Source organism: Orbicella faveolata, unplaced genomic scaffold (genome assembly GCF_042242905.1).
Source record: "Orbicella faveolata isolate gen_17 unplaced genomic scaffold, um_ofav_v1 contig_47, whole genome shotgun sequence".
In the NCBI taxonomy this organism is placed as follows: Eukaryota; Metazoa; Cnidaria; class Anthozoa; order Scleractinia; family Merulinidae; genus Orbicella; species Orbicella faveolata.
This window is the reverse complement of record NW_028301577.1, coordinates 2,272,501-2,295,170: the sequence shown is the minus strand read 5'-3', so window position 1 is coordinate 2,295,170 and position 22,670 is coordinate 2,272,501. Positions and strand designations below refer to the sequence as shown.

The 22,670-nt window shown below is 38.7% G+C and overlaps 2 protein-coding genes across 3 annotated transcripts; both read right to left on the bottom strand.

Annotated features, from left to right (window-relative positions):
* Positions 1 to 3,532: 3,532 nt before the first annotated feature.
* LOC110056479 (protein moonraker-like) lies at positions 3,533 to 13,704 on the bottom strand. 2 transcript variants are annotated; one of them, XM_020762962.2, is made up of 19 exons: positions 13,569 to 13,704; positions 11,988 to 12,876; positions 11,349 to 11,408; positions 10,784 to 11,011; positions 10,109 to 10,232; positions 9,567 to 9,670; positions 9,226 to 9,309; positions 8,277 to 8,549; positions 7,720 to 7,799; positions 7,420 to 7,453; positions 7,264 to 7,319; positions 7,023 to 7,110; positions 6,455 to 6,538; positions 6,265 to 6,341; positions 5,708 to 5,801; positions 4,981 to 5,062; positions 4,393 to 4,584; positions 4,086 to 4,311; positions 3,533 to 3,742 (listed from the first exon to the last, which is right to left on the bottom strand). In XM_020762962.2, exons 2-19 carry the CDS (start codon positions 12,870 to 12,872, stop codon positions 3,619 to 3,621), a joined length of 2,895 nt encoding a protein of 964 aa, XP_020618621.2. In that variant the 5' UTR covers positions 12,873 to 12,876; positions 13,569 to 13,704; the 3' UTR covers positions 3,533 to 3,618. The 2 variants fall into 2 exon arrangements, with proteins under 2 accessions (XP_020618621.2, XP_020618628.2); XM_020762969.2 differs by having other exon boundaries at positions 4,393 to 4,581.
* A 1,373-nt stretch (positions 13,705 to 15,077) lies between these two features.
* On the bottom strand, positions 15,078 to 21,890 carry LOC110056493 (uncharacterized). The gene is made up of 8 exons (XM_020762983.2): positions 21,271 to 21,890; positions 21,101 to 21,151; positions 20,039 to 20,095; positions 19,436 to 19,583; positions 16,623 to 16,986; positions 16,052 to 16,164; positions 15,917 to 15,982; positions 15,078 to 15,612 (listed from the first exon to the last, which is right to left on the bottom strand). The coding sequence occupies exons 1-8, from the start codon at positions 21,635 to 21,637 to the stop codon at positions 15,471 to 15,473; spliced, it is 1,308 nt and encodes a 435-aa protein (XP_020618642.1). The 5' UTR covers positions 21,638 to 21,890; the 3' UTR covers positions 15,078 to 15,470.
* Between the last annotated feature and the right edge of the window lie 780 nt (positions 21,891 to 22,670).

The following is a 22,670-nucleotide window of genomic DNA, read 5'->3' as shown; positions in this document are numbered from 1 at the left end:
AAAAGAGTTGCTTGATACCAGACATAATTCATTAGCCTCGCTTAAAGTTAACCAAGAGGATATATTCAGTTCTGATTGACCTTACTGCGCTTATTCCCCTTACGAAAAAACTGAATATAAGCCGAACGTTTTCCGTACAGAAATGTATAAAAGAATATAACTCTAGTGTTTTCAGGAAACGAAGATCAATCCAAAAACCCAATATCCTCTTCTAAATTTATTTATTCAGTTTCAAGGTGGCTCTGCATGTCAATATACAACAAACGACAAAAAATGGTAGCGCTTTTTACTACGGCGAGCAAAACGAAAAAAAAACACACGAGCGAAACAATGAAGAAAGCGTGAAATTCTGAGAACATGTTGTGATCATGTCAACAAATGTTTCAAATATTCAAAATTAACTTGAATAAAGTTTCGGACAAATTCAGATTTACACACGAATCGTTAATTAACAACTCCTGGAATTGAGAAAGAAACGATAGGAATCGTTTTCTTAATTAACTTCAAACTGCAGCATTTTCAGATCAATTGGGTCATTAATTTGTAGCAAGGAAATTGTTTTTTTAACATACACAATTTACAGCAGATAAATTATCAACTTGACGTTTCTGAGAAAAATCATAAACGTTCACGTCCATTCGAATGCAAATCGAAGAATCAATCAAGACACTTCTTTAATTCCGTATCTGAAAATGCTACGATTTGAAAAGTAGAAATTATTCTCCGACAACATAAAGTTTAAAACAATTCAGTTTCCAGGACCAGTCATTAAATTTTCTTTTTGAGCAAGGGCATTGCCCTCCAACAGACATTTATAAATTGAAAATAGGCCTACGTAAAACTTGGTGCTTAATGCGATTTTGGAGAACACGAGAAATTCAAATGTTCAGAGTTGTGTTGTTTGTCAATTTATATCAAAACAGAATTTGTTAGAACTGACATGATCAACATGCAGCGCCACCTTAAAATACTCTACAAAGGTCATCGCCTAGTGACGGTTTTCAAACTTAGGAGAGTTGAGCGATTTTACAACAATTTGGAATGTTAAAAAAAAATCAAAAAATACTCGAGTCTGAGAAAATACAAGTAGTAAAGCATGCAAATACCGACTGATAAAACATAATTTAATCAAATTGATGATCGCTCGAGAAAAGAATGAAACTCCCTACAATTTGAAAACATGTACTAAATGATAACTCGAAAGCGGTTGAAACCTTTCAGTCAAAAATGGCAGAATTAACAATCATTACCGAATTTAATTTTCTTTTCATGCCCGAATGTCACTCGAATGCAAATATTTCAGTCTAGAAAAAATAAATAAAACTTTTATCGAACGAAACTATTTTAAACTAGGAAATTTTGAGCTCGATTGTCTCTTCTCTAGTTTCAAGGCTGCCATTTAATGAAGGAGAGATTTCAGTTTAACCAAATTCTCAAATGCTTTTCCTAACTTAGTCTTCATCTTCCCTGCTTCAATCATTTTGATCTTCCATATCTTGCAGACTTCCCTGTCTTCAGGCGTTTACCCCCTGAAAATAGAGCAGATAAAAATTGGGTAAGGAATAAACAAGTAAACAAGGAGTTAAAGAATTCACACTAAATTGTTAAAACACGAGTGCGCGTTGACAAGCACAAGACAAACTTTGACAAAGAAACCACACTTTCACGAAGAAAGCCAAACTCTTGTCGGAAAATTTGCTAAGAACCTGGCGTCTCGTATGGTTCTTGAACTAGCTTCTAATGTTTGTTTTACCTTCTTACTAAAGCCATGCGGTTGTTGTGTAGTTCAAGGACACGAAAAGAAAACCGGGTCCGGCAAGCGCACGTGGTAGGACTTGGAGCCGTTATTTTTGGTTGAAATATTACCTTCGAGGGTAGACTGTAAAGAAATTGATACTAACCAATAGCAGAAATGAGTGTCAACCAACTTCTCTTTCTCAAACGTCGGCGCCACTTCTTCTCCAAAGTAAGAATTGCTTCTCGTCAGTGTACAAGGGGACAGTACACATCTTACTCCGACAGCAAACATCTCAAAATGACAAACAAGCACCTCAGGTCAGCGACAGCCATCATGAATATCCAAAATAAGATTAGACCAATCAGCTAACAATTAAGTCACGAAGTTTGGGGGCAACACCCTTTGCATGCTTTATTCTGCGAAATTTTTGCATTTTATTTGTTCATAGGGAGCTCACGAGAACCCACCGAGTTGTGCTAAATAAACACAGACGGTCATTTCTCAAATATTATTAGCTTTCTCACGGTTTTTCAGGTGACTATCCCTCTCGTTCATTTTTAACATTCAAACAGATAATAGGTGATTTTAAAATGATTTACTTTTTTACCACACTATTCCCTCACCGTCATGCCACATGTGCATGGGACAAGCTATGTTCAGAAATAGGACAAGTACTTCACGTTAGGGCCACGTTTCGTCGCCCATGTATAAGTCACCCTACCTTTAAAATAAATGTTAACCGCAAGTAAACCGCGGGGCTACTAAATGGCTGGCCTATCATGAATTATAAGTCAGAAAAAGTGACCCAAAATCACAGATTCGACCCGAGCTAAAGTATTCATTTAACTTAACTTCCTCTATGTAAATTTACAGGTCTTACCTTTTTTGAATTCGCTCTTTTTATTCATTCCTTGATAATGGCGTCATGAGGTCGCCGAACCGTCGGAACATTATATCGTTAGTTTTCACTTGCCTGTGTATTTCTAAAGCATTATTAATAATAGAAAATCAATGTTGTCTGACTAATTAAGAGGGCAGAGCCTCAACTAAAAATTCCTTGTTTTGAATTTAGCTGCGTTTTGTGTTTGTTGTGAAAAGCAAGATATATACGAGGGTAACCCTGGTTCTGTCCCCTATCTTTAAAAGCTAACTTAGTTTAAATATAGAAAAAGAAAGAAAATAGATGTTACACGAAACAAATATCTATTCAGTTCAACACGAGCATAGGATAAAAAAAAACACAAAACTGAGTTACCTGGCGGATGTTGAACCCACGACCTTCCGAACAGCGGTCAGATACTTTAACCACTTGGTCACGGCGGACCCACATCAAACCACGCAAATCTGCACCTAGAATGTAGTTGTTATCGACAGCCGACCAATCTTACTTTAGCAAATGTGCCGTGAAAAATAATCGGAATGCGTTAATTCAAAATCATTCTAATGACGTTTTTCTTGCGACAGTAATAGTTCGAAAATAGGAGATGTTGTTCCATGTTCTCTAAGAAAATTCATGCACCCTTAAGCACTAGAAAAACTGTTAGTAGACGTACGAGTGGAACGCACAAGGCTGTGTAAAGGAATGGCTGGACGCAGTGGAACCGTAACGGCACAGTGAGCACACGGTCTGGCTGAGCAAACGCTTGGGGGAACCCACAGAAACATTTGGTATAATGAACGGGGTTTCGTATAGCACAACACATGGGGTCTGGGAAAACAGCACGAAAAATAATCAAAATTACTTCGTTACATTGGATAACATTTTAGAACTTGAAAACCATTTGAGGACAAGAGTAACACGCAAATTTAAGCACTTTATTAAGCTAGACATATACATAGTTGGAAAAACCGAGTCTTGTTTTTTGCCTTGTCAATGATTATCATGTATCAGGACTGACAGAAGCAAATTCCTCATTATACAAAGCCTCAGCGAAATCATCACACACGTGATCAAGTTCATTTCCAACTTGTTGTAAAGTGTCCTCTAACAAGTCTTCACTGATCCTGCAACCAATCAATGCCAAGAGATAAGAGCATACCAGTAACACAGGCCATACACACTATCACTGTTACGGAAGTGCTATTGGGTTATTAGTAGCAGGCACCATGTTGATTGTCCTGCGATGATGTGGGGTCGGGTGGGGCTATCAAGAAACTACGGCAGCCACATTTGGGTCATGTTCTATTTCAGAGACGATGATTTTCAGATACCGCAGAAGCGGAAGGGTGGAATAACTGCCCGAAAAAAGGTTTTTTTTATCAACCCAACCCTGCTTTTCTAGCACGTTAATTTGTAATACTGCTTTTTATTTTGACTCTCCAAACAGTAGCTATCCTACAGACGTACCTATTCACCAGTCCCCATGGGTCAAACGTTCCTTGCTCGTGAGTAGAAGTGTCTCGTAGATACTTATTATATCTGTTCCTGTAGGACACTATACTGGCCCTCATCTCCTTAGGCACATCGAGGAGCACTGTGGGCCGAGTGCCAGCAGGGAGGGGCTGGTTTTGTAGACTTCTCTTTTGAGGACCTTTATAAACGAAGCTTTGTGCGGACGAGCGTTCGGTAGATCCTAATAAACAAACAAAAACAACAATTACTACTGTAGTGTCAACAAAACTGAGCCTCTGTTTCAATGAAACGGAAAACTAACCTTCCATAAGGGAGGAAAAACTACTTGTTTCGCTAATTTCATCCAGCAGTCGTAATGGCTTCCTGTCGTCTGGTCGGTCCTCGTCGGAAACTCCTCGGGTATTTTTCGACAGCAAACGATGGCTTTCGGTTTCGTCTGGTCTGGTAAACACGATGGGTTTGGGATCTCCGGCCGGTCGAGTACTTTTCTCTACTTGAAAAAAGTAAATTTCACCGAGATAAGAAGCTATGTTGGGATACAGTCAAGACCCAGCTAAAACAAGATTTTTTACAAATTAAATATTGTGGCGCGTATTAAAATGTAATTTTTCGTTGGGAAAAGACAGCAAAGAGGCGGTTGTTATGGAGGCTAACTCGTACCTGTGAATCACACATCTCTTTCGTCAAAGACAACCGACAACACGTGTTTGTACTGTTTCCTTCTATCACGCTGAAACACACTGAGCTTCAATCAAGCAACAGTAAACACACAGCCCGTGATACCTCTCGACATTGTCGCGTAAGCTTGTACGCCTTTGTAGTACAGCCATCCTCAAAACAGCTGTATATGACAAATATTATTGAGTAACATAAATGCTTGCATACGTACCTACGATAGGTTCTCCAGACGATTTCTCCACGTCAGCGTACTTCACATGAACCCAGTGCTGTCTAATCTCCTCCTCGACTTTCTGAAAACAACAACTATTCAGTCACAATTTATTTCGCAACTAAAATCCTGGCCAAACGGACTCGCAAGTAGCCGCAAGTTGAACTTGCGTAGAGACTTGCGTTGCCTGGGTGGATAAATGGACTCGCAAGTACACGCAAGTCGTAAAAACCCCATTTCAAGGCTACGGGCTTAGTATTTCAGTGGCTAATAGGTTGCTATAACAACGAATGGACGACACTCAACTTGCGTTGTAGTTTTAAGCTCATTTTACATTATCATACTTTAAAGTTTTTAATTGTTTTATAGCTCACATTTGTAATGCGCAGGTGATCATATATTCATGTAGCCTGCGCAATATAAATGTAAATTATTATTATTACTTGGATTTGGTGGCCAATCGGTGAAAAACTTGCGTCGACTTCGTGCAAATTTGATTTCGACTTAAGTGAGCGCAAGTCATCACGAGTAGACCCAAGTTTTTTCAACTTTGCCTACTTGCGAGTCCGTTTGGCCAAGGATTAACTATTAAAACCTTATAGGAGGATATTTGAACTTATATGAAAATCTACCTAACGCTCATCCGCATCAATGTGAGTCGCCACAGAAAGAAGAAATAGTACTTTCCCAATGGTTTTAAAACATTTGTCCTTGTGCAGCTCATTACCTCAAAACTCTGCAGTCTCTGTAATATATTTTCTAATGTGGAGCTGTTTTGCAAAGTGTCAGCTTGCACTTCGGCCTCGTCCTCTACCTCTAACCTGCAAACCAATAGGAAAATGCCACATTAAACATTGTGGATTATGATTTACAAGTGCCAAGTACAAATCTAATGAAATAACTCTTTTTTTACGGCAAGGTTTATGGCAAGGTATTCTGGAGGTAAATCTTAGTAATCCGATTTTTTTTTTTTCGGTCGGGATTTCTTTGCCACTTACAAGCCGTGTATTTTCTTGTTTTCGAGTGCCACATGATAAATTATTTACTAACTTAGCTTGTTCGAGCCGTACTGGGTAATATTGGCCCTCGGTCGTATTTGTACGGAACTCGCTGCGCTCGGTCCGAACTGCCACGACCTTCGGCCAATATTCTCCAGTGACGATCCTCCCGAGATAGTAAGAGGTTAAATACAAGAAACTAGAACTGAGAGGATAACACAGATCCAGACCTTCTTGAGCACTAAACTTTCTACTTTCATATGGTTGCAGAGCAAGACTCACTCACCTTTGCATTTCAAGAACTGTTTCCTCTAAAATATCGTCTAGAATTTTTTCGGCTAAAATGTCCGCTTGATTCATTGTCTGTTGAGATGATTTTCAAGAAGGAAAGAACGCGATCGTCAAAGGCCTTTGCCTAACAAAGAGTTCAAGATGACTTAAAAATAAAACCACTCGAGTAATGTTCGTTAACTTACTGTCTGTGAGGCGAGTTTACCAAGTTGATGCTGTAGAGATCTTTTTTGTTCCGTTTCTCGTTTCACCTCCGTCTCCGCTATGGCCTACACGTGAGTGAAAAATGATAATCAATTGTTTGTTTTGCTGTACTGTGTAGTAAAATAAGATTGCGGTCTTTTCGCTCGAAAGTCAGTTCGCCAGCACTGTTAGCTCCGTGGTCAGTGGATTAAAGAACGAGAAATACCGGTAGGCATGCTTTTTGTAATTTTGTTTCATTATACCCACAATGTTGTCTTTTTCGCTCCTTTAGTTTAAAGAAAGAAAAGTTAACACATCCTTTTTTAAACTTTCAGTCCGAGTGAAAAGACTTACAGTCCTTATAGTCCGGTTGAACTGACATCGGGCGAACTGGCTATCGGGTGAAACGACCGGTTACCGTAAAACACACCCTATTTGTTTTCAGCTCAGTCTACACAAAGATTTTAGACATCCGTGGAACCTCGTTTACCGTGAGTAAACAGAGCAGAATTCACGAGGCTACTACCAGTTCAACCTCATTTACCCAAAGTTCAGACAGTTCACACGTACCTCTGCGCGATCCAAAAGAGGTTTCAATCGAGATCGGATGGCTTGTTCTGTCTCGGTTATTACACGCTTTGAAAGTACGGCTTCTGGGCTGAAATCAAGAATCCTGTAGTTAGTTAATGCCTGTAATTAAACTCTGGTTGTAGGAAAGCTACTGTAATCCAGACATCTTATAACGTGATTTGTCTAAATTCACACGTCCTTGACTGGTTCATTAACTAATCCTACAAGAACAAATACATACCTCCTTCGATCCCGTCGCATATTTTCCAAACGTCGCTCTCTTTCTAACTCATAAATCTGGTTTTAAAAGACAAAAGCATTTAAACTGGAAATAGTAATCTACTTTATACATTTTAAAAGTAAAATAAATGAAAGTGATAAACGTGATGAACTTCACCCTTCTTTCCGCCTCTTCATCAAGCCACCTTTGCCTGAAAAGAAAATTGTCCATAATTTGTTTTTCGTTTTTCATGAGTTTCTATTGCTAATTATATTTATTTTAATCTATTTATCATGTTCTCTTCATGTTTGTTTATCACAACGGCGACAATCCAAGTCCCATCGATATTGAAAAAAAATTCTTCCTGCCCTCAAAATCAACGTTGGTTTTCCTAAATGCTGATGATGTTGAAATACGAGCAAAATCGCTGTGCACGGCAAAACCTACGGCAAGTCCAACCTTTGCTGTGTCACTTACCTGGCCACCTCTCTTTCTATCAGTTCATGATCCACAGGAAGCATTCTGCGAGCGTATCTTGGACTTCTCGGATTTGGTAGCTAGAGACAAGAAAACGTGCTTTACATCCCTCGTCAAGGCAGAAAGGATACAGTTTTCACAGACTCGTGTTCGCTGGTTATTTCTTTCCGTTATCCAATCCCTCCTTGGCCAAAGTTAAGTATATCAGCTTTATCGGCAGAAAAACTTCTTTAATAGTAGTCTTACTTTTTTATCTTCAGTTGAACTTTTCTGTCTCGAACACAGTCTCCCGGCTAGTTGGAACTAAACTCATTTTCCATTGGAAACGCCTTTTTCAATCATTTACTGTCCGCCATCTCGAATTTTTTTTTTCTCTTGTTGTCTTAAAGAGTTCGAGATAGAGAGGCTCAGCTGTACTTTGAAAACTGCTTAATATAGGAACCCCACGAGTGGATAAATATTATTCGTATATTGTCACTCTTAGCGCTTACCTACCCATACACACAAACAAACAACCCCACCTGCTATTTTACGCAACTACATATTAACCAGCAAACCTGTTGCTCATATTCTCTTCTCCTCTGCGATCTCGGTGAAAGATAGTCACCCATGTCCCGGTAGTGTACTCTTTCTGGGGTGCGAAGGCCTTCCTTTATGGGTGTTCTGGGCGGGGTCCTTGATTGTGCCCCTGGCTGCAGTTTGTCCAGCCCTTCTCCTGGAGGGGCCTTTTTCAATATGGAGGAAACTGTTTCTTTGGCAAAGTGAGCCTGATCCACAGCTTGAGGTACTTTAATTCGTTTGGCAGCTTGTTGAGCTCTCTGACGCTTAAGCTGATAGAAATAATATCTGCAGTTATTTTAATACATTCAAATGGCAATTGAAACTAAAACCATAGGCAAGCAATTCACCCAGGGTCAGTTTTCTATATACATAACAGTAAAACACTAACAATTCAGAGCTTCATTGGCAAGAAAACAATGGCTACTCTAACTTTCTCTTTGACTTCCCTATCTTTCTATAAGTTAACCCTTTTACTATAGGTGAATGAAGTTTCCTCCTTACAGTTGAATCTGACTAACTCAGTTATCGTGAATTTCCCCTATCTCAAACTTTAATTATTTTTTTTTTCAATATGCTTTTAAAGTCATTTACTATCAGCACAATTTAAAACTCAAAAGAGGCTTGGGGAGAGACAAAAAGGCGACTTAGGGAGTTAGAGTGAGGCTGAAAGAGGAGCAATGGGAAGGGGAAGGAGAAGGAAAAATATCTCCTCTTGTCCCCACCCCCTCCTGCCCACTTTTGCTAAGTCAACTTGGTGGCAAATCTACTTGATTGCGAGCTAATAACTCGTAAACACACGGAAAAATGCCTGCCCTGCAGGCTACTTCAAATGAAGATCTGAACCATTTGGCTCCAGTCTCATGAGAATAGAACCAAAAATAGAGAAAATCCCAGGGGTCAATGGGTTGAATACTATAAAGAATTGATTAAAACCTTTTTACACACCTTGAGTCTAGCAGGAAGCAACAGTGATTGTTTGACTGGTTTTACACCTTGAGGAGCAGGCCTTGGCTGGAAGGTTGGTTTTACCTTTAAGAAGTACAATTTACAAAAATCTTAGCAAATATTCCAATAGGATTTACAACCGCCCTTTTCACTCATAACTTGTCTCGTTAGCACTTTAATTACATCCACCATGGATGTGTAGCAATTTTGTAGTTTCTACCTCATACTCAGGTTGAAATTTACTGCATTGTAAATAGCAAGTTAAGAAAGTACTGAACATGCTATAAGAAAATGTGCCATTACTTAATACAGGCATTTTTGAAAATAAAATACTTTCATACCATTGGTGTTTGAACTGGAGTGTCCTTAGCTCTTAGTAATGCACTCAACCCTGCCTGCAGCACAGCATCCCTTTCAGGGGTGGGGTCAGGAGAACTTGTTAATACTGTGCAATAAACATAACATACAAAATAAACGCTCACTGGCCAGTGACAATAGTCATGATATTGTATAACTCATTCTTAAAAAGCTCCATAGTTTTCATTATTAAAGGAGTTACGTTCACTTGTTGTAAGTCTCTTCTCACAGCTGCTGTTAAGCTACCCATCCTCCCAGGGATCGAAAAAGACTTGAATTCCAGCTTACCCTTAGAACAAGTATCTCTCAAATATTGCTTGCCCTGGGCACGGAGAATCTACTAGTCCCGGATGACCAGAAGGCACTTTTTTCAAGCCCTGCCCTCCCACACCCATTCCAACTGTCACTGTCTTACAAATTGTTTAACACAGGGCACATCCAGAAAAAGTTATTTAATTTTAAACTCTGTCAGTAAAAGTCACTAAAAAACATATAAATCAGACAAAGCTGGTTTAAATGGGCAGACCTTGTTTCAGAGGAGATTTCAATGCCTGTGTTTCTTGAGGTTTTCTATCAGCCACTTCCTGAAGAAATGCACTTGGTTTTTCTGGTGTTTTGTCTGTGTCTAACTGGAGCTCATCACTTTCGAGCTGATTTAAATTGAAAGAGAAAGGGCAATTACAGTAACACCAAAACAATCAGGAAATCAATATACATCCTAAACATCATAGGCATGCAAATGTAGAAACACGATCTGTGTAGAAAGCTACATGCATGTAGCTGTAGTCAACAACAACTTTATTAAATTATGTGTCTTGGTAAAATAGCCGAGGGTCAAACCCTCTACTAATTGCGTACACCTAAAAGTTAAGATTAAGGAACTATTTACAAACCTAAACCTTAATGTTCCAGACGTTGCATCCATTGATTGATGGGCTACAGTATTTGGTAAATTATGAATCAATAGGCAAAAGTCTTTCATTTAAATCATTGTTAATCTCTATGAACAGGGATCGTTTTTTAGATGCCATTTTTCAGGAAGAAAGCTGGCTTGATTTACTTGGTACATGACTTGCAAAACCGAATTTTCACAGTAAATGGTAGGATAGAAACTGTAAATTCAACAGTTCTAAACAAGGATATGTGGTAAGTTTTGAAGAGGTTAACATACCAGCAAGGAACTGGTAAAGGGCTCACTGACCTTTCCTCCCTCATTCTCAATTCCCTTCACCTCATCAAAGAGTTCTTCTCCACCGATGTGTAACTGTGCTGCCAAAAGTGACAACTGTCTAATGAGGGAAGACAGTTCTTGGTACATTGGCGGCAAACCATGACCAACCTTGGGCTGGAGAGGAGCATGGCTAACAAATGTCTGCAGTGCTCTGACAGCTCCCCTGTGTGCTGCTGCCAGACGACTCAAAGTCTGGCTCTAAAAATCAATCTTTACGTTAGACTAGAGCATTTTAATTTACAATAGTTACAGTTTTTGCCATACAAAACCTATCACTTCAGGCTTTAAACTGCCAATCTGGAAGGAAGAATATTAAATTTTACAGACTCTCATTTCTTTATTGAGAAAGACAATTGCCAGAAACCCTTTGAAAATGAGATGATGCAAACAGTCCAACCTGACTCAGAACACTTTGTCTAAGAACTAACTCTCTTGAATCAAATGTAAAGTTCTAACAGTTACTATATTATAAGGTAGTGGGAAAAGTCTCTCAATAACCTAACATATCCCAATGTGCGATCCCTAAGAAATGTACCTTCTTGGTATGTTTTATTCCCCTTCTCTTTTTATTAAGCTCATCCTCAATTTCCCGAACCTAAAAGGAGGATGAAAAGAAAACAAACATCTATTGAATTAACTTACATGTGTGAGAACTTGGATATGGAAGTGCAATAAAATGTTTTGGAATGAGACATGAAAGGCAGGCAGGCTAGGCTGACCTTCCCACTTAAACCAAACTTAGATTTTTTGTTGTTCATGTCTGTTTTAAAATCACAGTAAGTATTTTAAGATGCATGAAACTATTGTGTAATGCAATGTATTTTGTATATGTTACTTCCAGTATCCCTTTTGGTATTTTTAACCCCACATTTTAACTAGGCCTAAGGTGAGCCCAGTTTTTGTAGTGCATCATTGTATGTCATGTTTGTTACCAACCTGCCACATATTCCCAGTAGCCAATCATGCATCAACCAAAACATTTACCTAAACTTTAAGAACTTGGTTGTAAGCTTCTCTAGTTGTAATTTTTCAAGACTTAATTTTTGTGAAACTGTCACCATAAAAATTGAGGTGACATTAACTACAAAAAGCTGGACATGGCTTCCAGTGATGTATGAGGTTAAGTGTCAAGTAGGTACTACACACCTTTATGGTAAAGTTCAAACTTAATCACCTGTCTCTGTAGCACATAAAGCATCCTTGCTGACCTGGCAGCCTGTTCTTCAGCTCTCACCACTTGCCGCTGGTCTACATCTTCATCAGAGAGTCTCACATCTCCATCCCTCCTTCTTTTTAGCCTTTTATCTTTGTTCTTCAAGACTTCAGGTCTCTCATTTTTCAATTCCTCCATTTGTTTCATGTACTGTTGGAGCTCTTTACGAAGTTTCCTGATTTCATGAGCCTGCATCCTTTCTCCATCTGAATCAAAATCATCTTCTTCTCTAGGAGCTGGGTAAAAGTATAATTTATGCTGTCTCTTTCCTGCTGCTTCCTGCCTCTTTACAGTGTTATGAACCCTGTCACGCAAAGTGACAGTGTCTTCTGATGAAACAGCTTGAGGTTTAGATTTGCCACTCTTCCCTCTAACCTTCTTTCCTGAAACACCTTTTTCTTTACTTGTAGCCTTAACATGCCTGTTCTGCGTCTCTTCCTCTTGTGAAACAAAAACATTCTCAAAGCCAACTTCTTTTAACTTTTTAACATCTTTCTTGGCCAAATGAACAGCAAGTGCAAGCCGATCACTTGATATAGATGATGAGACTGACGACACCAAAGGATAAACAACTGGAGTAGTCACATGGCTATGAGGAACTACATGTGGCACTTGAGGCTGCTCACTTATTTTCTCTATAACTATTGGCTGTGGTTTTCTAAACTTTGTTGTAAATTGCTCAGCAGATGTTGGTATTCCTAGGTTAAATTGCAGTTGGTTCATTTGATGGGAGACAGGTCCACCATGTGGTATCGGCATTGAACGCTGAGGAACACTGACTGGTTGACTTAAGCCTGGGAAGTTAAAACCCACCTGGGCTGGTTGTGAGAGAATACCAGTTGTCATGATCCTGAAACACATTTACAAAAGGTATGAAAGAAGCTCAGATCAGATTACATATAAGATACATTTTAAGTTGTAACTGATCACACTTCAGTAGAGGATTCCAAGTGATCATTTTGTCAGGGGAATTGTAATTTAATCTTTTCTGAACAATTTTCAATAACATCGCTATTCAACCCCCTAAATCAGCCCTGACAGTGCTGGGAGGTAAGACTTATATAGATGAGGTGAAGCTTTTCCATATACCTACAGGCACGTGAAGTATTGAACGATAATAAGAGGCCCGCACGTTATGATCGACAGCACAAAATTGTCCTCAACAATAAAAGTTCACAATAGAACACATTTATAAATTTTGTCACATATGAAAATGTCAAATATATAGCTCAGTCAAATATAAGCTTAAAAGCAGTTGCGTTCAATCCGGAACATAAACACACACATAAAAAGCCAACTTTTCTGATGAAGATGACATCTTTGTAGCTGCTTCAATTTTGCCTAGAAAAGGTCGAGGGGGCGTTGCTAGCAGTAACAGGGTATGACCATATTTTATCATCGTTAGTAGTTGAGTTTTAAGCAAATTGCTACTGGCCATCGGTGCATGTAAGACTACTTTGGCTTGCTGAAAAAAATTTGCTCGATCCAAAAGCAACCCGCCAATATTGTAGAATTTTTACATTTTTCACTTGCTTTACCCACCTGCCTATTCTTGGAAATCTGGAAATACCATCGCAAACAAACGAAGAAATATTACGAAGAAGTGAAGGCTGTATTCCCTACAAGCAAACCGCCATTTTGTTTCAAACAACCATGTGACCAGTCTTCTAGGTTTCAGACTCTTTCAATCACACAGGAACGCGCCGTAACCTGAATACAAAAAAGACGTCGCGTCTCGCTTCAATTACCATGGCAATCACACCAAAAACTATACATCTCCCGCTCCTACAGTGGTCTTAGTTTAATAAAAGCCCACTTTTGTGATGTTTTGTCTCATTGTGACAAATCACTGATCCCATCATGACTGCAGAGGGTCCAACATCAAATAGGTTTTTTCAATCCCGCATCCCGCCACTATGTTTATTCCCATCCCGCAACCCGCCAAACCTATGTTGGTCCCTCACTGTAGGTCTAGGCTACAGCTGCATCAATCCTGCGAGCAGTACATCAGTCATTTCCAGTAGTGCCTATCCCTGTCAATAGTGGCAAATCCTCTCGGGGTGGGGACAAATAAGTGGGGCCGGAGAGCAGAAAAAGAGAGCAAATGCCCCGTCTCCAGGCTCATCCGGAAACTAACATTGCTCAAAATTCCATAGAGCTCATTGAAAAGGTAGTTCACAATGCTTTTACATTTGGTAGGGGTGTGCGGCCTGAAAATTGAAACCTTTACCCTATTTCAGACCAAAATCTGTGATTTTCCATACCCTATTTCAGACCTGGGGCAAACATCGATACCCTATTTCAGACTTGTGAAATAAGAATTAGTACACGGCCCTAAAATATGACCGCAGCTAACCAGGCAATAATAGGGAAGCAATAATAAAATTTCAAATGCCCCACCCCTAGAATTAAGATATGTTCAAATGCCCGGTTATTGCGCCGGGGGGATGGACACTGCTCGAATTGACTGATGCAGAGCTACCCATCATAATCAAAACGTACGGTTTAACTAGGGCGATTAAATCTTCTTAGTTTCGCCCTGATTTAGCTCAGTAGTTCACTCACGAAGTTAGCGATATAATAAGACGGGCTCCTTCTGGGGCATGAATGCCTACTGAAGTTTGCACGATGTTTGCATACTGTTGCATACGTATTCATCCTTGCGGAAAGGAAACGATATCCGCAATCGTAGCAAGCAGAAGCTTTTCTTTCCATTTTTATGTGGGCAGTCCCATTTGCAGTATGAGGGGGACACTCAAGGGGAAAGTAACTGAAAGGTATCATATCATTTTCGGCCCAGCTCCAATCCACTTTACATTGTAACCGAAGGGATGCCAAGATAGAAAAACAGTTCTCTGCATTTTCGCGTTTAACGGTCAACGGGTGCAGGTTACTGTTACAACAAGAGGTATGCGTGACAAAAACAAGGATTTTTACACCACCATAACCATCCTTCAAACCATGTAAGAAGTGTTCCGGGGAGTTCAACTGCCTCGAATCTTCAGCCATAAACTAAAACACCTCCCCGCACTTAAGCAAAGAAAGCCAAAGTTTGCTATCCGTGAGACAAATTGTTTTATTTTTCATTGTTACCGTCGTGGCTTCACAGTTACAAAATACAAGTAAGCAGCTTCCAGAACGAAGAAATACTTTACGCCAAGAAACAAAAGGAAGGAAGGCCACCACCACTCTCTTTGCTTTAAATAATTTTATTAAATAATTCCTCCACCACTGTTGTGTGTGTTTATTACTAAGAGAGAACGAGAGGGAAAATGGAAAACGTTAAAGAATTAAGCTAACATAGACCAAAAGTTATATACAATTCTGAGCATGAAAAACGACTATAGACTATGTGGGTATTTACTCTATCGAATTCTAGTACTACAATAAAAATGTGTTTTATCTCGACAACAGAATAATTAGAGATTGAATTTGTGACTCAGATTAATAGAAGTCTTTTTTTCCTCTTCCTCTAACTAGTGCTTGCTGTCGACGTTTTCTGTCGGCAACATTGGCACCACCATTTGGGCGCAAAACTGGTAGAGATACGCTGTCATGGACAACGTGCATTCTCCCTGCCGCTAACCTGTGAAATAAGAAAAGTAATTCAAAACACATAATTAAAATAATGACAACAACCTTGACAGAGGATCTGCGTGAAAACCAGCTATGGTTGGCAAAGCTTCCTGTCCAATCACTGTAATTTATTTGCTTATTTAGAAGAGCTGAATAACTACAGAAAGGAATCGAGCAACACTTTTATCACACACTTTAAACGGACACGAGTTTCCAGTTCTTAAACTCAAAAAATATGGCGAGGAAGAAAAGCATCAAATGCGCACATTAAAAAAACAATGTCATCTTTAATTGGTATAATTTCAATAGCTCACCTTCCCGAATGTGTCTGTTCTCTTGAATTTAATCGTGGAAGAGATCTGCTTGCTGGTGTATTGTGTCTGGAAAATAATTGCAATCATTGAATTTCATGTTTCTTGTAAAACCTTGAATGAGGATGTTTCACACACCTTGTATTAGTCGGCACGTCATCTGTCGCATAGGACTTGGCTACGAGATATGCATCAGGTGTCCACTTGTCAGAGTACAAGGCATCATTCAAGTCTGACTTGAGTTTTGAAAGCTGAAAAACCAATGATGAAATTAATATAAGGAGAATACTATAAGAGGATCAGGATACTGGGAATTAAACAGGAAGCCGTTGTACACTTACTCGTTTCATTAGCAACAACGTGCTATAATACCAACTCATGTACATGTAAACACTGTAAATAGTGTGCAATAAAGAAGTTGAGTTGAGTTGAGCTTTTAGGGGGTGATTAAATTTCTTCCACTATTTTATGAGTGAGGCATGTCTATTCCAGGTTGCACACCACTCCCTTCCTAGCAGTTTGTCAAGTTATCTTCACAGCAATAATTTGTATTTAGTTATGACTATTCTGGGTGAAATGAAGTCAGTCTGAAGTCCTCTATTCAAATCTTCAACTACTTGGTGAACACAAAGGTTTTCCAAATGCAATTCAAACCATACTCTGTTTGTTGAACAACAGAACTAGTTGTCAACTTTGTTCCAATACATACCTCCTGTTCCTGTCTTTTGTTTGTTTCCTGTTGATGCTTGATAATTGCTTTACATTCTACCAAGGTAGGTGACCTTGGTGCACTGTCTGACGGCATATGAACCTTAACAGTCTTGTCCTTGATTGTCACGACCAGAAGTGATTGTCCCAAGGGAATGCCTTGGTTTATTGCTGTTGGAGCCGGTGGTGTTGCAGATAATGAGAAAGCATATGGTGAGCTCAAATTTGTTGCTTTCTCTTGCTTATTGTGAGATTTTATCTTGTGTTTTTTGCCTGAGCTCTTGGGCTTTGTGATTGGTCCTTTTGCTGACAAGGGTGGGGTAGGTGTGGGTTTTGAGGTTGCCCCTGTTTTCCCGGATCCATATCTACAAAAAGATAAAGTTAGTCAATAAATTTATTTATTTTTCTTAGACCACAGCCTTGCATATGTTCAATTGGTAATAAGTCTGATAACAATGAGCCTCACTGTATGTGGCTACCTACTTACGATCTTTACTCAACGTCCACTTTGGTAGCCAAACCGTACCTGAATAATTGTTATTCTTCGTCATGCTTTATTTTGGGCAGCTAAATCAAGATTAGAACAGTGAAGTGCTGTTTTGGGCATGGGACTGCCTTTTAATCAACAAACAGTATTTAGCAATAGCCATGACTTCAAATTTAACAAAAAACTCCAAGACATGTAAAAGTCACATGTACGCTTGAACCTGCTGTTTCATCAGGCTTGTTGTTATCTCCAGTTTCTGCACACTAACCACTGCCCCCCCCCCCCCTTCACTTTTACAGGTCACATGCTCACATCAAAACAGTGTAAAAGTGAGTGGAACAAGTCATATCCAGAGGAGTCAAGTGTGAAGTAAGAGTCTAACCAGCCTAGTCTTGACAAAAGAAACATGTGAAAGACTAATCTGGTTACATTCTCACTTCACTCCACCTTGCTGTCAATCACAGGTCTGTACTAACACACCAACATCCAGAGTGTACTACAACAGAAAGTGACTTGAGTAGTGCTACACTCAAGTTAGTAGTAGTATATTTAATCTCAGTTCTAGTTTTAAACCTTAGTTGTAGTCTTAAGTTTTTAGCTTTTATTACTTCTGTATTTTAGACATTTAAGATATATTTTAGACTTTTATTTTTTAGGGGGCCCTCTTGAAAACCACCTCCAGGTGATTGGAGGCCTCCTCTTAAAATATTAATTTACTATTATCAGTAATTATTAATGAAATACTTTCAGGTGGATTCTTGGCAAAGACACTGCATATGACGAATGACTGTCTGTTAAGCGAAGATGGATGCATTTGAAAACCTGACAACGTTATTTAACTCTTGTACAACTTTTCAAGAAACGTATATCAAAGGTTTCTGTAATATTAAATTAGATGATCATGTTAAGTTCTCCAACAGCTGTACAAGATACTAACAAATGTAAAATTTGGAAAACACTATGCACGAACAAAATAATATTTTTAAGCATTCTTTTTGGAACACAGACATTGATGACTGGAATTCCTTACCAAACAATGTTGCCAAGGCAGACAATGTTAGTAAATTCAAGAAGCTTTTGTACAAGTATTTAAGTCCTAGGTACCCCTCTGTTATGGATGGATGCCTTAATTAATTAGTAATAACTAATAAGTATACTGTACATATTAGTTTATCTTTAAGTTCTTCCCTGTTGGCACCTTCTTTGCAATTTGTAAATGTTATAACTTTTTTTTACACAAATGCAAATAAAGTTGTTCTGTACTACTATGCTAGTACAGTGTGATAACTATGTGGATGAACCTCCCGTAAGCGATTACCCAAAATGTCAAGCCTAGGTGGTTGCTTAAGGAAGGTGGTCACCTACCAGAGTTTAGGCCAAATTGGGTCAAAATTTCCCCCATTAGAATATGGTGACTGCAAAGACTTGCCCATGCGCCAATGTCGATGCAATGTTTTATTCATGTAAAAAGTCAATTTCAAGAAAAAAATTTGGTTCTTCTCAAAAAAATTATCCATCTCTTGTACTACCCTCAGTATTTAAGTAACTATTTCATTAGGAACTACAATGTACATGGTTACAACACTCGAAGGAAGGCTGACTTCCATCTACCCAAACCCAAACTTAGCCTTGGCAAACGTACTTTTAGATTTTCTGGCACAGCCCTTTTTAATTCACTACCTTGTAAAATCCAACAAGCTGTATCACTCTCCTCTTTTAAAAATCTTGTTAAAGCCCATTTTATTTATAGCATCTAATTTATGATATCTATTTTTTTTCCCTAACAGTTCATGCTTGTAACTCGTTTCAATTTTTTAAACTCTTTTTATATAACTATTTCAACTACTAGACATTAGTTTTTTTTTAACTCTATTTTTATAACTATTTTAAACTATTAGACATTTTATATTTTTAGAAATTGTATTTAGCAGGGCCCCTCTGGATACCAGCCACTGTGCTGAATGGGCCACCCTGCATAAATAAAGTTTTACCTACCTACCTACCCAGGAACATGATAAAGTTACAACACCCTTATCATCCAATTTTCTCTCGTATTATCTGTCAAGTGGTCATTTACGGGTGGTTAAAAACAAAAGGAAATTTCAAACTCTTAGCTCTAAAAGTGGTCACAGTCACTTAAGAGAGGTGATCGCTTACAAGAGATATTAATAGTGATTTGACTTGGAAACGTTTGGTATTTTGGAAAACTGGTTGCTGAGGTGAGGTGGTCGCCTACGACAGGTGGTCGAAACTGGAGGTTCGACTGTATAAGAAAAATGATTGGAATTTGAGTAATTTGACAGAATAAATAAATTATAGTCAAAAACCTTTTGTTTCTCTTTTCACTTGAGCTTGAAGCTTGAGCAGTGCTTTTACTAGATTCTTTAACTGGCCACTGGGTAGGTTCTGTCCCCTCTTTCTTTGCCTCCTCACTATTTTGATGTCCATCTAAGGTATCATCTTTAACTGTCTCATCTGCAATAACAACGGAAATTAAGGACACTATAAACAAGCATCATAGAATAATGATAAAATAGAGTCCTTAAGTGTGACATCACAAAAAAATAAATTGGAGAAATTATGGGATTTGGCACCTTGCCAAAAATTACCTCCTAATCGTAATTCCCAACCGAAATATAAGGGATGAAAATTTGGTACTGCCCCCTATAAATCTCTCTAATTTTGAGTCAGTTCTAAACTGAAGGAACTGAAACAAATTTTGAAGGGTTTGTATGGGATGCTATCAAACTTTGATCCCTTATATCTCTATCAGGAATTGCAATTCTGAGCTAATTTTTGGGATGAGGGCATCTTTTAGGATCCTCTAAAAGAATGTGACATCATATCCCACAATTTTAAAAATTTTATTTTTGTGATGTCATCACTTTAGGACTCTATAAAACATTAAAATATGCTAAATGACAACTCACCTGGGCTAGAAGATTGTAACAATTTACTTTCTTCTGGACTAGGAGATGTTCCATCATCTGTCAACAATAGAAGATAGAAGTTAGGAGTTGCTCTCCCAATCATACCATAGACAACATCATGCCATATGCACCAGGCCCGGTTGTTCAAAAGGTGTATATAACGCTATCCACCGGATAAATTGATATCCAGCAGATAGCATGGTTTGTTTTGTCAACACTTAATCCACTGGATAGCGATTTATTGGGTGGATAGAGTTATCCAGCCTTCAATTGTCAACATCAACATATTCTGACTGCGGGAGGCAAACAATAATATATGGAATATACTAGCCTAGAATAAAGGTTAATCTCACTAATCGGTTTAAAAAAATAGGAAAAAAATTTTCAACACATATCATCCACCAAATATGAATCCATTAACTTGAAATATGATTTGAAATCTTAATGAATTCTTTATTAGTCCACTCTTAGTTCATATTCATCAATCATCCCATGTTACTTTCAACTACAGTGCTAAAACACATGAAAAACAGTATGTTATTTACACAGCACCCCTTGAATTGGTCATTCTTGTTGTGAAGTGATAATGCAATCAATTATGACCACTCTTTGACCCCGTGGCTTGCAAACAATTACTACTGTTGCTAAGTTCCTCACGTATGTCAGATCAGAGAGAATAACAAGAAGTCCTAGTACAGTATATGAACGAAGAAAAGTCGAAGATCAAGATGTACTCCACCATTGCTTAGTCTCGTTGACATCAGAATTGATGTGCAGCAATGCCAATCCGGCTGAGTTTTAGCTTACAGGATGTATGTTAATAGAAACTCGCTTTGAGTAGGTATCTACTGACAAAACTTTCCCTACATTTGGACTCGAATAAGAGAAAAAAATTCACAATAATAATGAGTTAATTGTAGATAGAACCATGATGTAAACGACATAAGCTTAACTGAGAAAGAATACCTCATTTTCGCACCCGTTTTATACACGATCATTACAATCATAACGCACAACGGCGAGAAAACATCCAAAGGTATTTCCGCTTTCAAAACAACAAACCTTTTGGAAGATTAACTCCTGTTCGTGCCATGACCAGTTTGAAATTCAGTTCTGAAAAACAAAATCAAACCATACTGATTTCGCAAGGGCAAGATCAAAACATTTAACCTGATCTGTAATTAAAGAATTTTTCGGGAACCAGTGGAACGAGAACACTGTAACTCGCTCACCTTTGTTTTCAGCTTTTAATCGTTCTATTTCGCTATGCAAATTGGACAATGTTTCTGCATGTTGAGTACGTAGATAGTCTATTCTTTTCTCTACGTTATCAATCCTATGACTCTGATCAAGTAAATGTCCTCTAGATGGGGCAGAAACAATCCTTCCCGAGAAATTTGACTTCTCATTCGATTTCTCGTCCGCGCCTTCGTCCATTTCCTCTCTAATCGATTTTATAGGTTGTAAGCGGTCACGAATTATTGGACGCGGCTGTTTTCTCCTTCCCAAAGTGTTTCTAGACCACGAAGGAAGATCTTGGAGAGGAGGAAGGTTGGCAGGTTGTGTCGGAGCCTTTGCCATGGTCTGTAAGGACTGCATAGCCGCTATGATTAAAGTTCTTTAGCACCAGCTGGTAGCCAATAGCTAGAGCGTCAAATCTACAAGTGTGAACCGTTTGTGACGCAGGGCGTTCAAATCGACGAGCATTTTCCCTTCGTAGGTGTTCGCCGATCGCAGAAGATGTTTAAATTCCTTCTAACAATACGTTGGAAGTGAAAGAACCCAGATCGTAGCAAAAATGGATGGTGTGATTTCCTTAACGCTATCACAAACAGTGAAAATTCCCAAACTTCGCTAAAACCAAAGCACGCATGACTACCAAACAGCGTTGCCATGGTGAACACTGTTGAGAATCTGTATTGCAATCACGCGCAACAAGATTTCAGGTTGATTTCCTGACTAAAATCGTTTGACTAGGATGATATCTTTGACTTGGCTGTAGTAATATTTTCCTAAGGTTTAGGATTAACTTGCGTATTAACAAGGCGAATTGTAATGCGGTAAAAATAACAAAAAGTCAGCGGGATCAAGGAATGTTCCCGAACAAGTGGAAACAAAAGAACAATAAATTCAATGCTGTGAATGCAATATTCTTGACTCAGTCGCAAACAAAATCTGTCTATTTCAGTAATCGCTTACAATAATTGCAATATCAAGTATTAAAGCAAAATGTATGAAAAATGTACTCAGTTTCAGGGCTTTATAAAAATTAACAAAAATTGAAAGGATTTTCCGCGCTCTAAGAGTGATTTATGCGGAGTGCAAAGGATCCTCATAAAAATTTTATATCTACAGTCCAGTGGTTCTATAGCTAGTGTATGTCTTTGCCGTTGAAGCGGCGGTATGTTTAAGTAAAAACTAGCCTTTGATACCAGCTAGGCGATCGAAAGTAAAGCTGGACTGAAAGCCGGAAGGGGACTGGAAATCGAAAAGTACCGGCTGACTGAAAAATTATTCGCTGAACGGATTGGCCCCTCCTCTAGACAAGCTGGAAGAGGATGATACTACATCTTTCTCGTTGTTTATACTCTATGAACTCCTAGGGGAAAAACATGGCTTGTGCTGGCTTCCC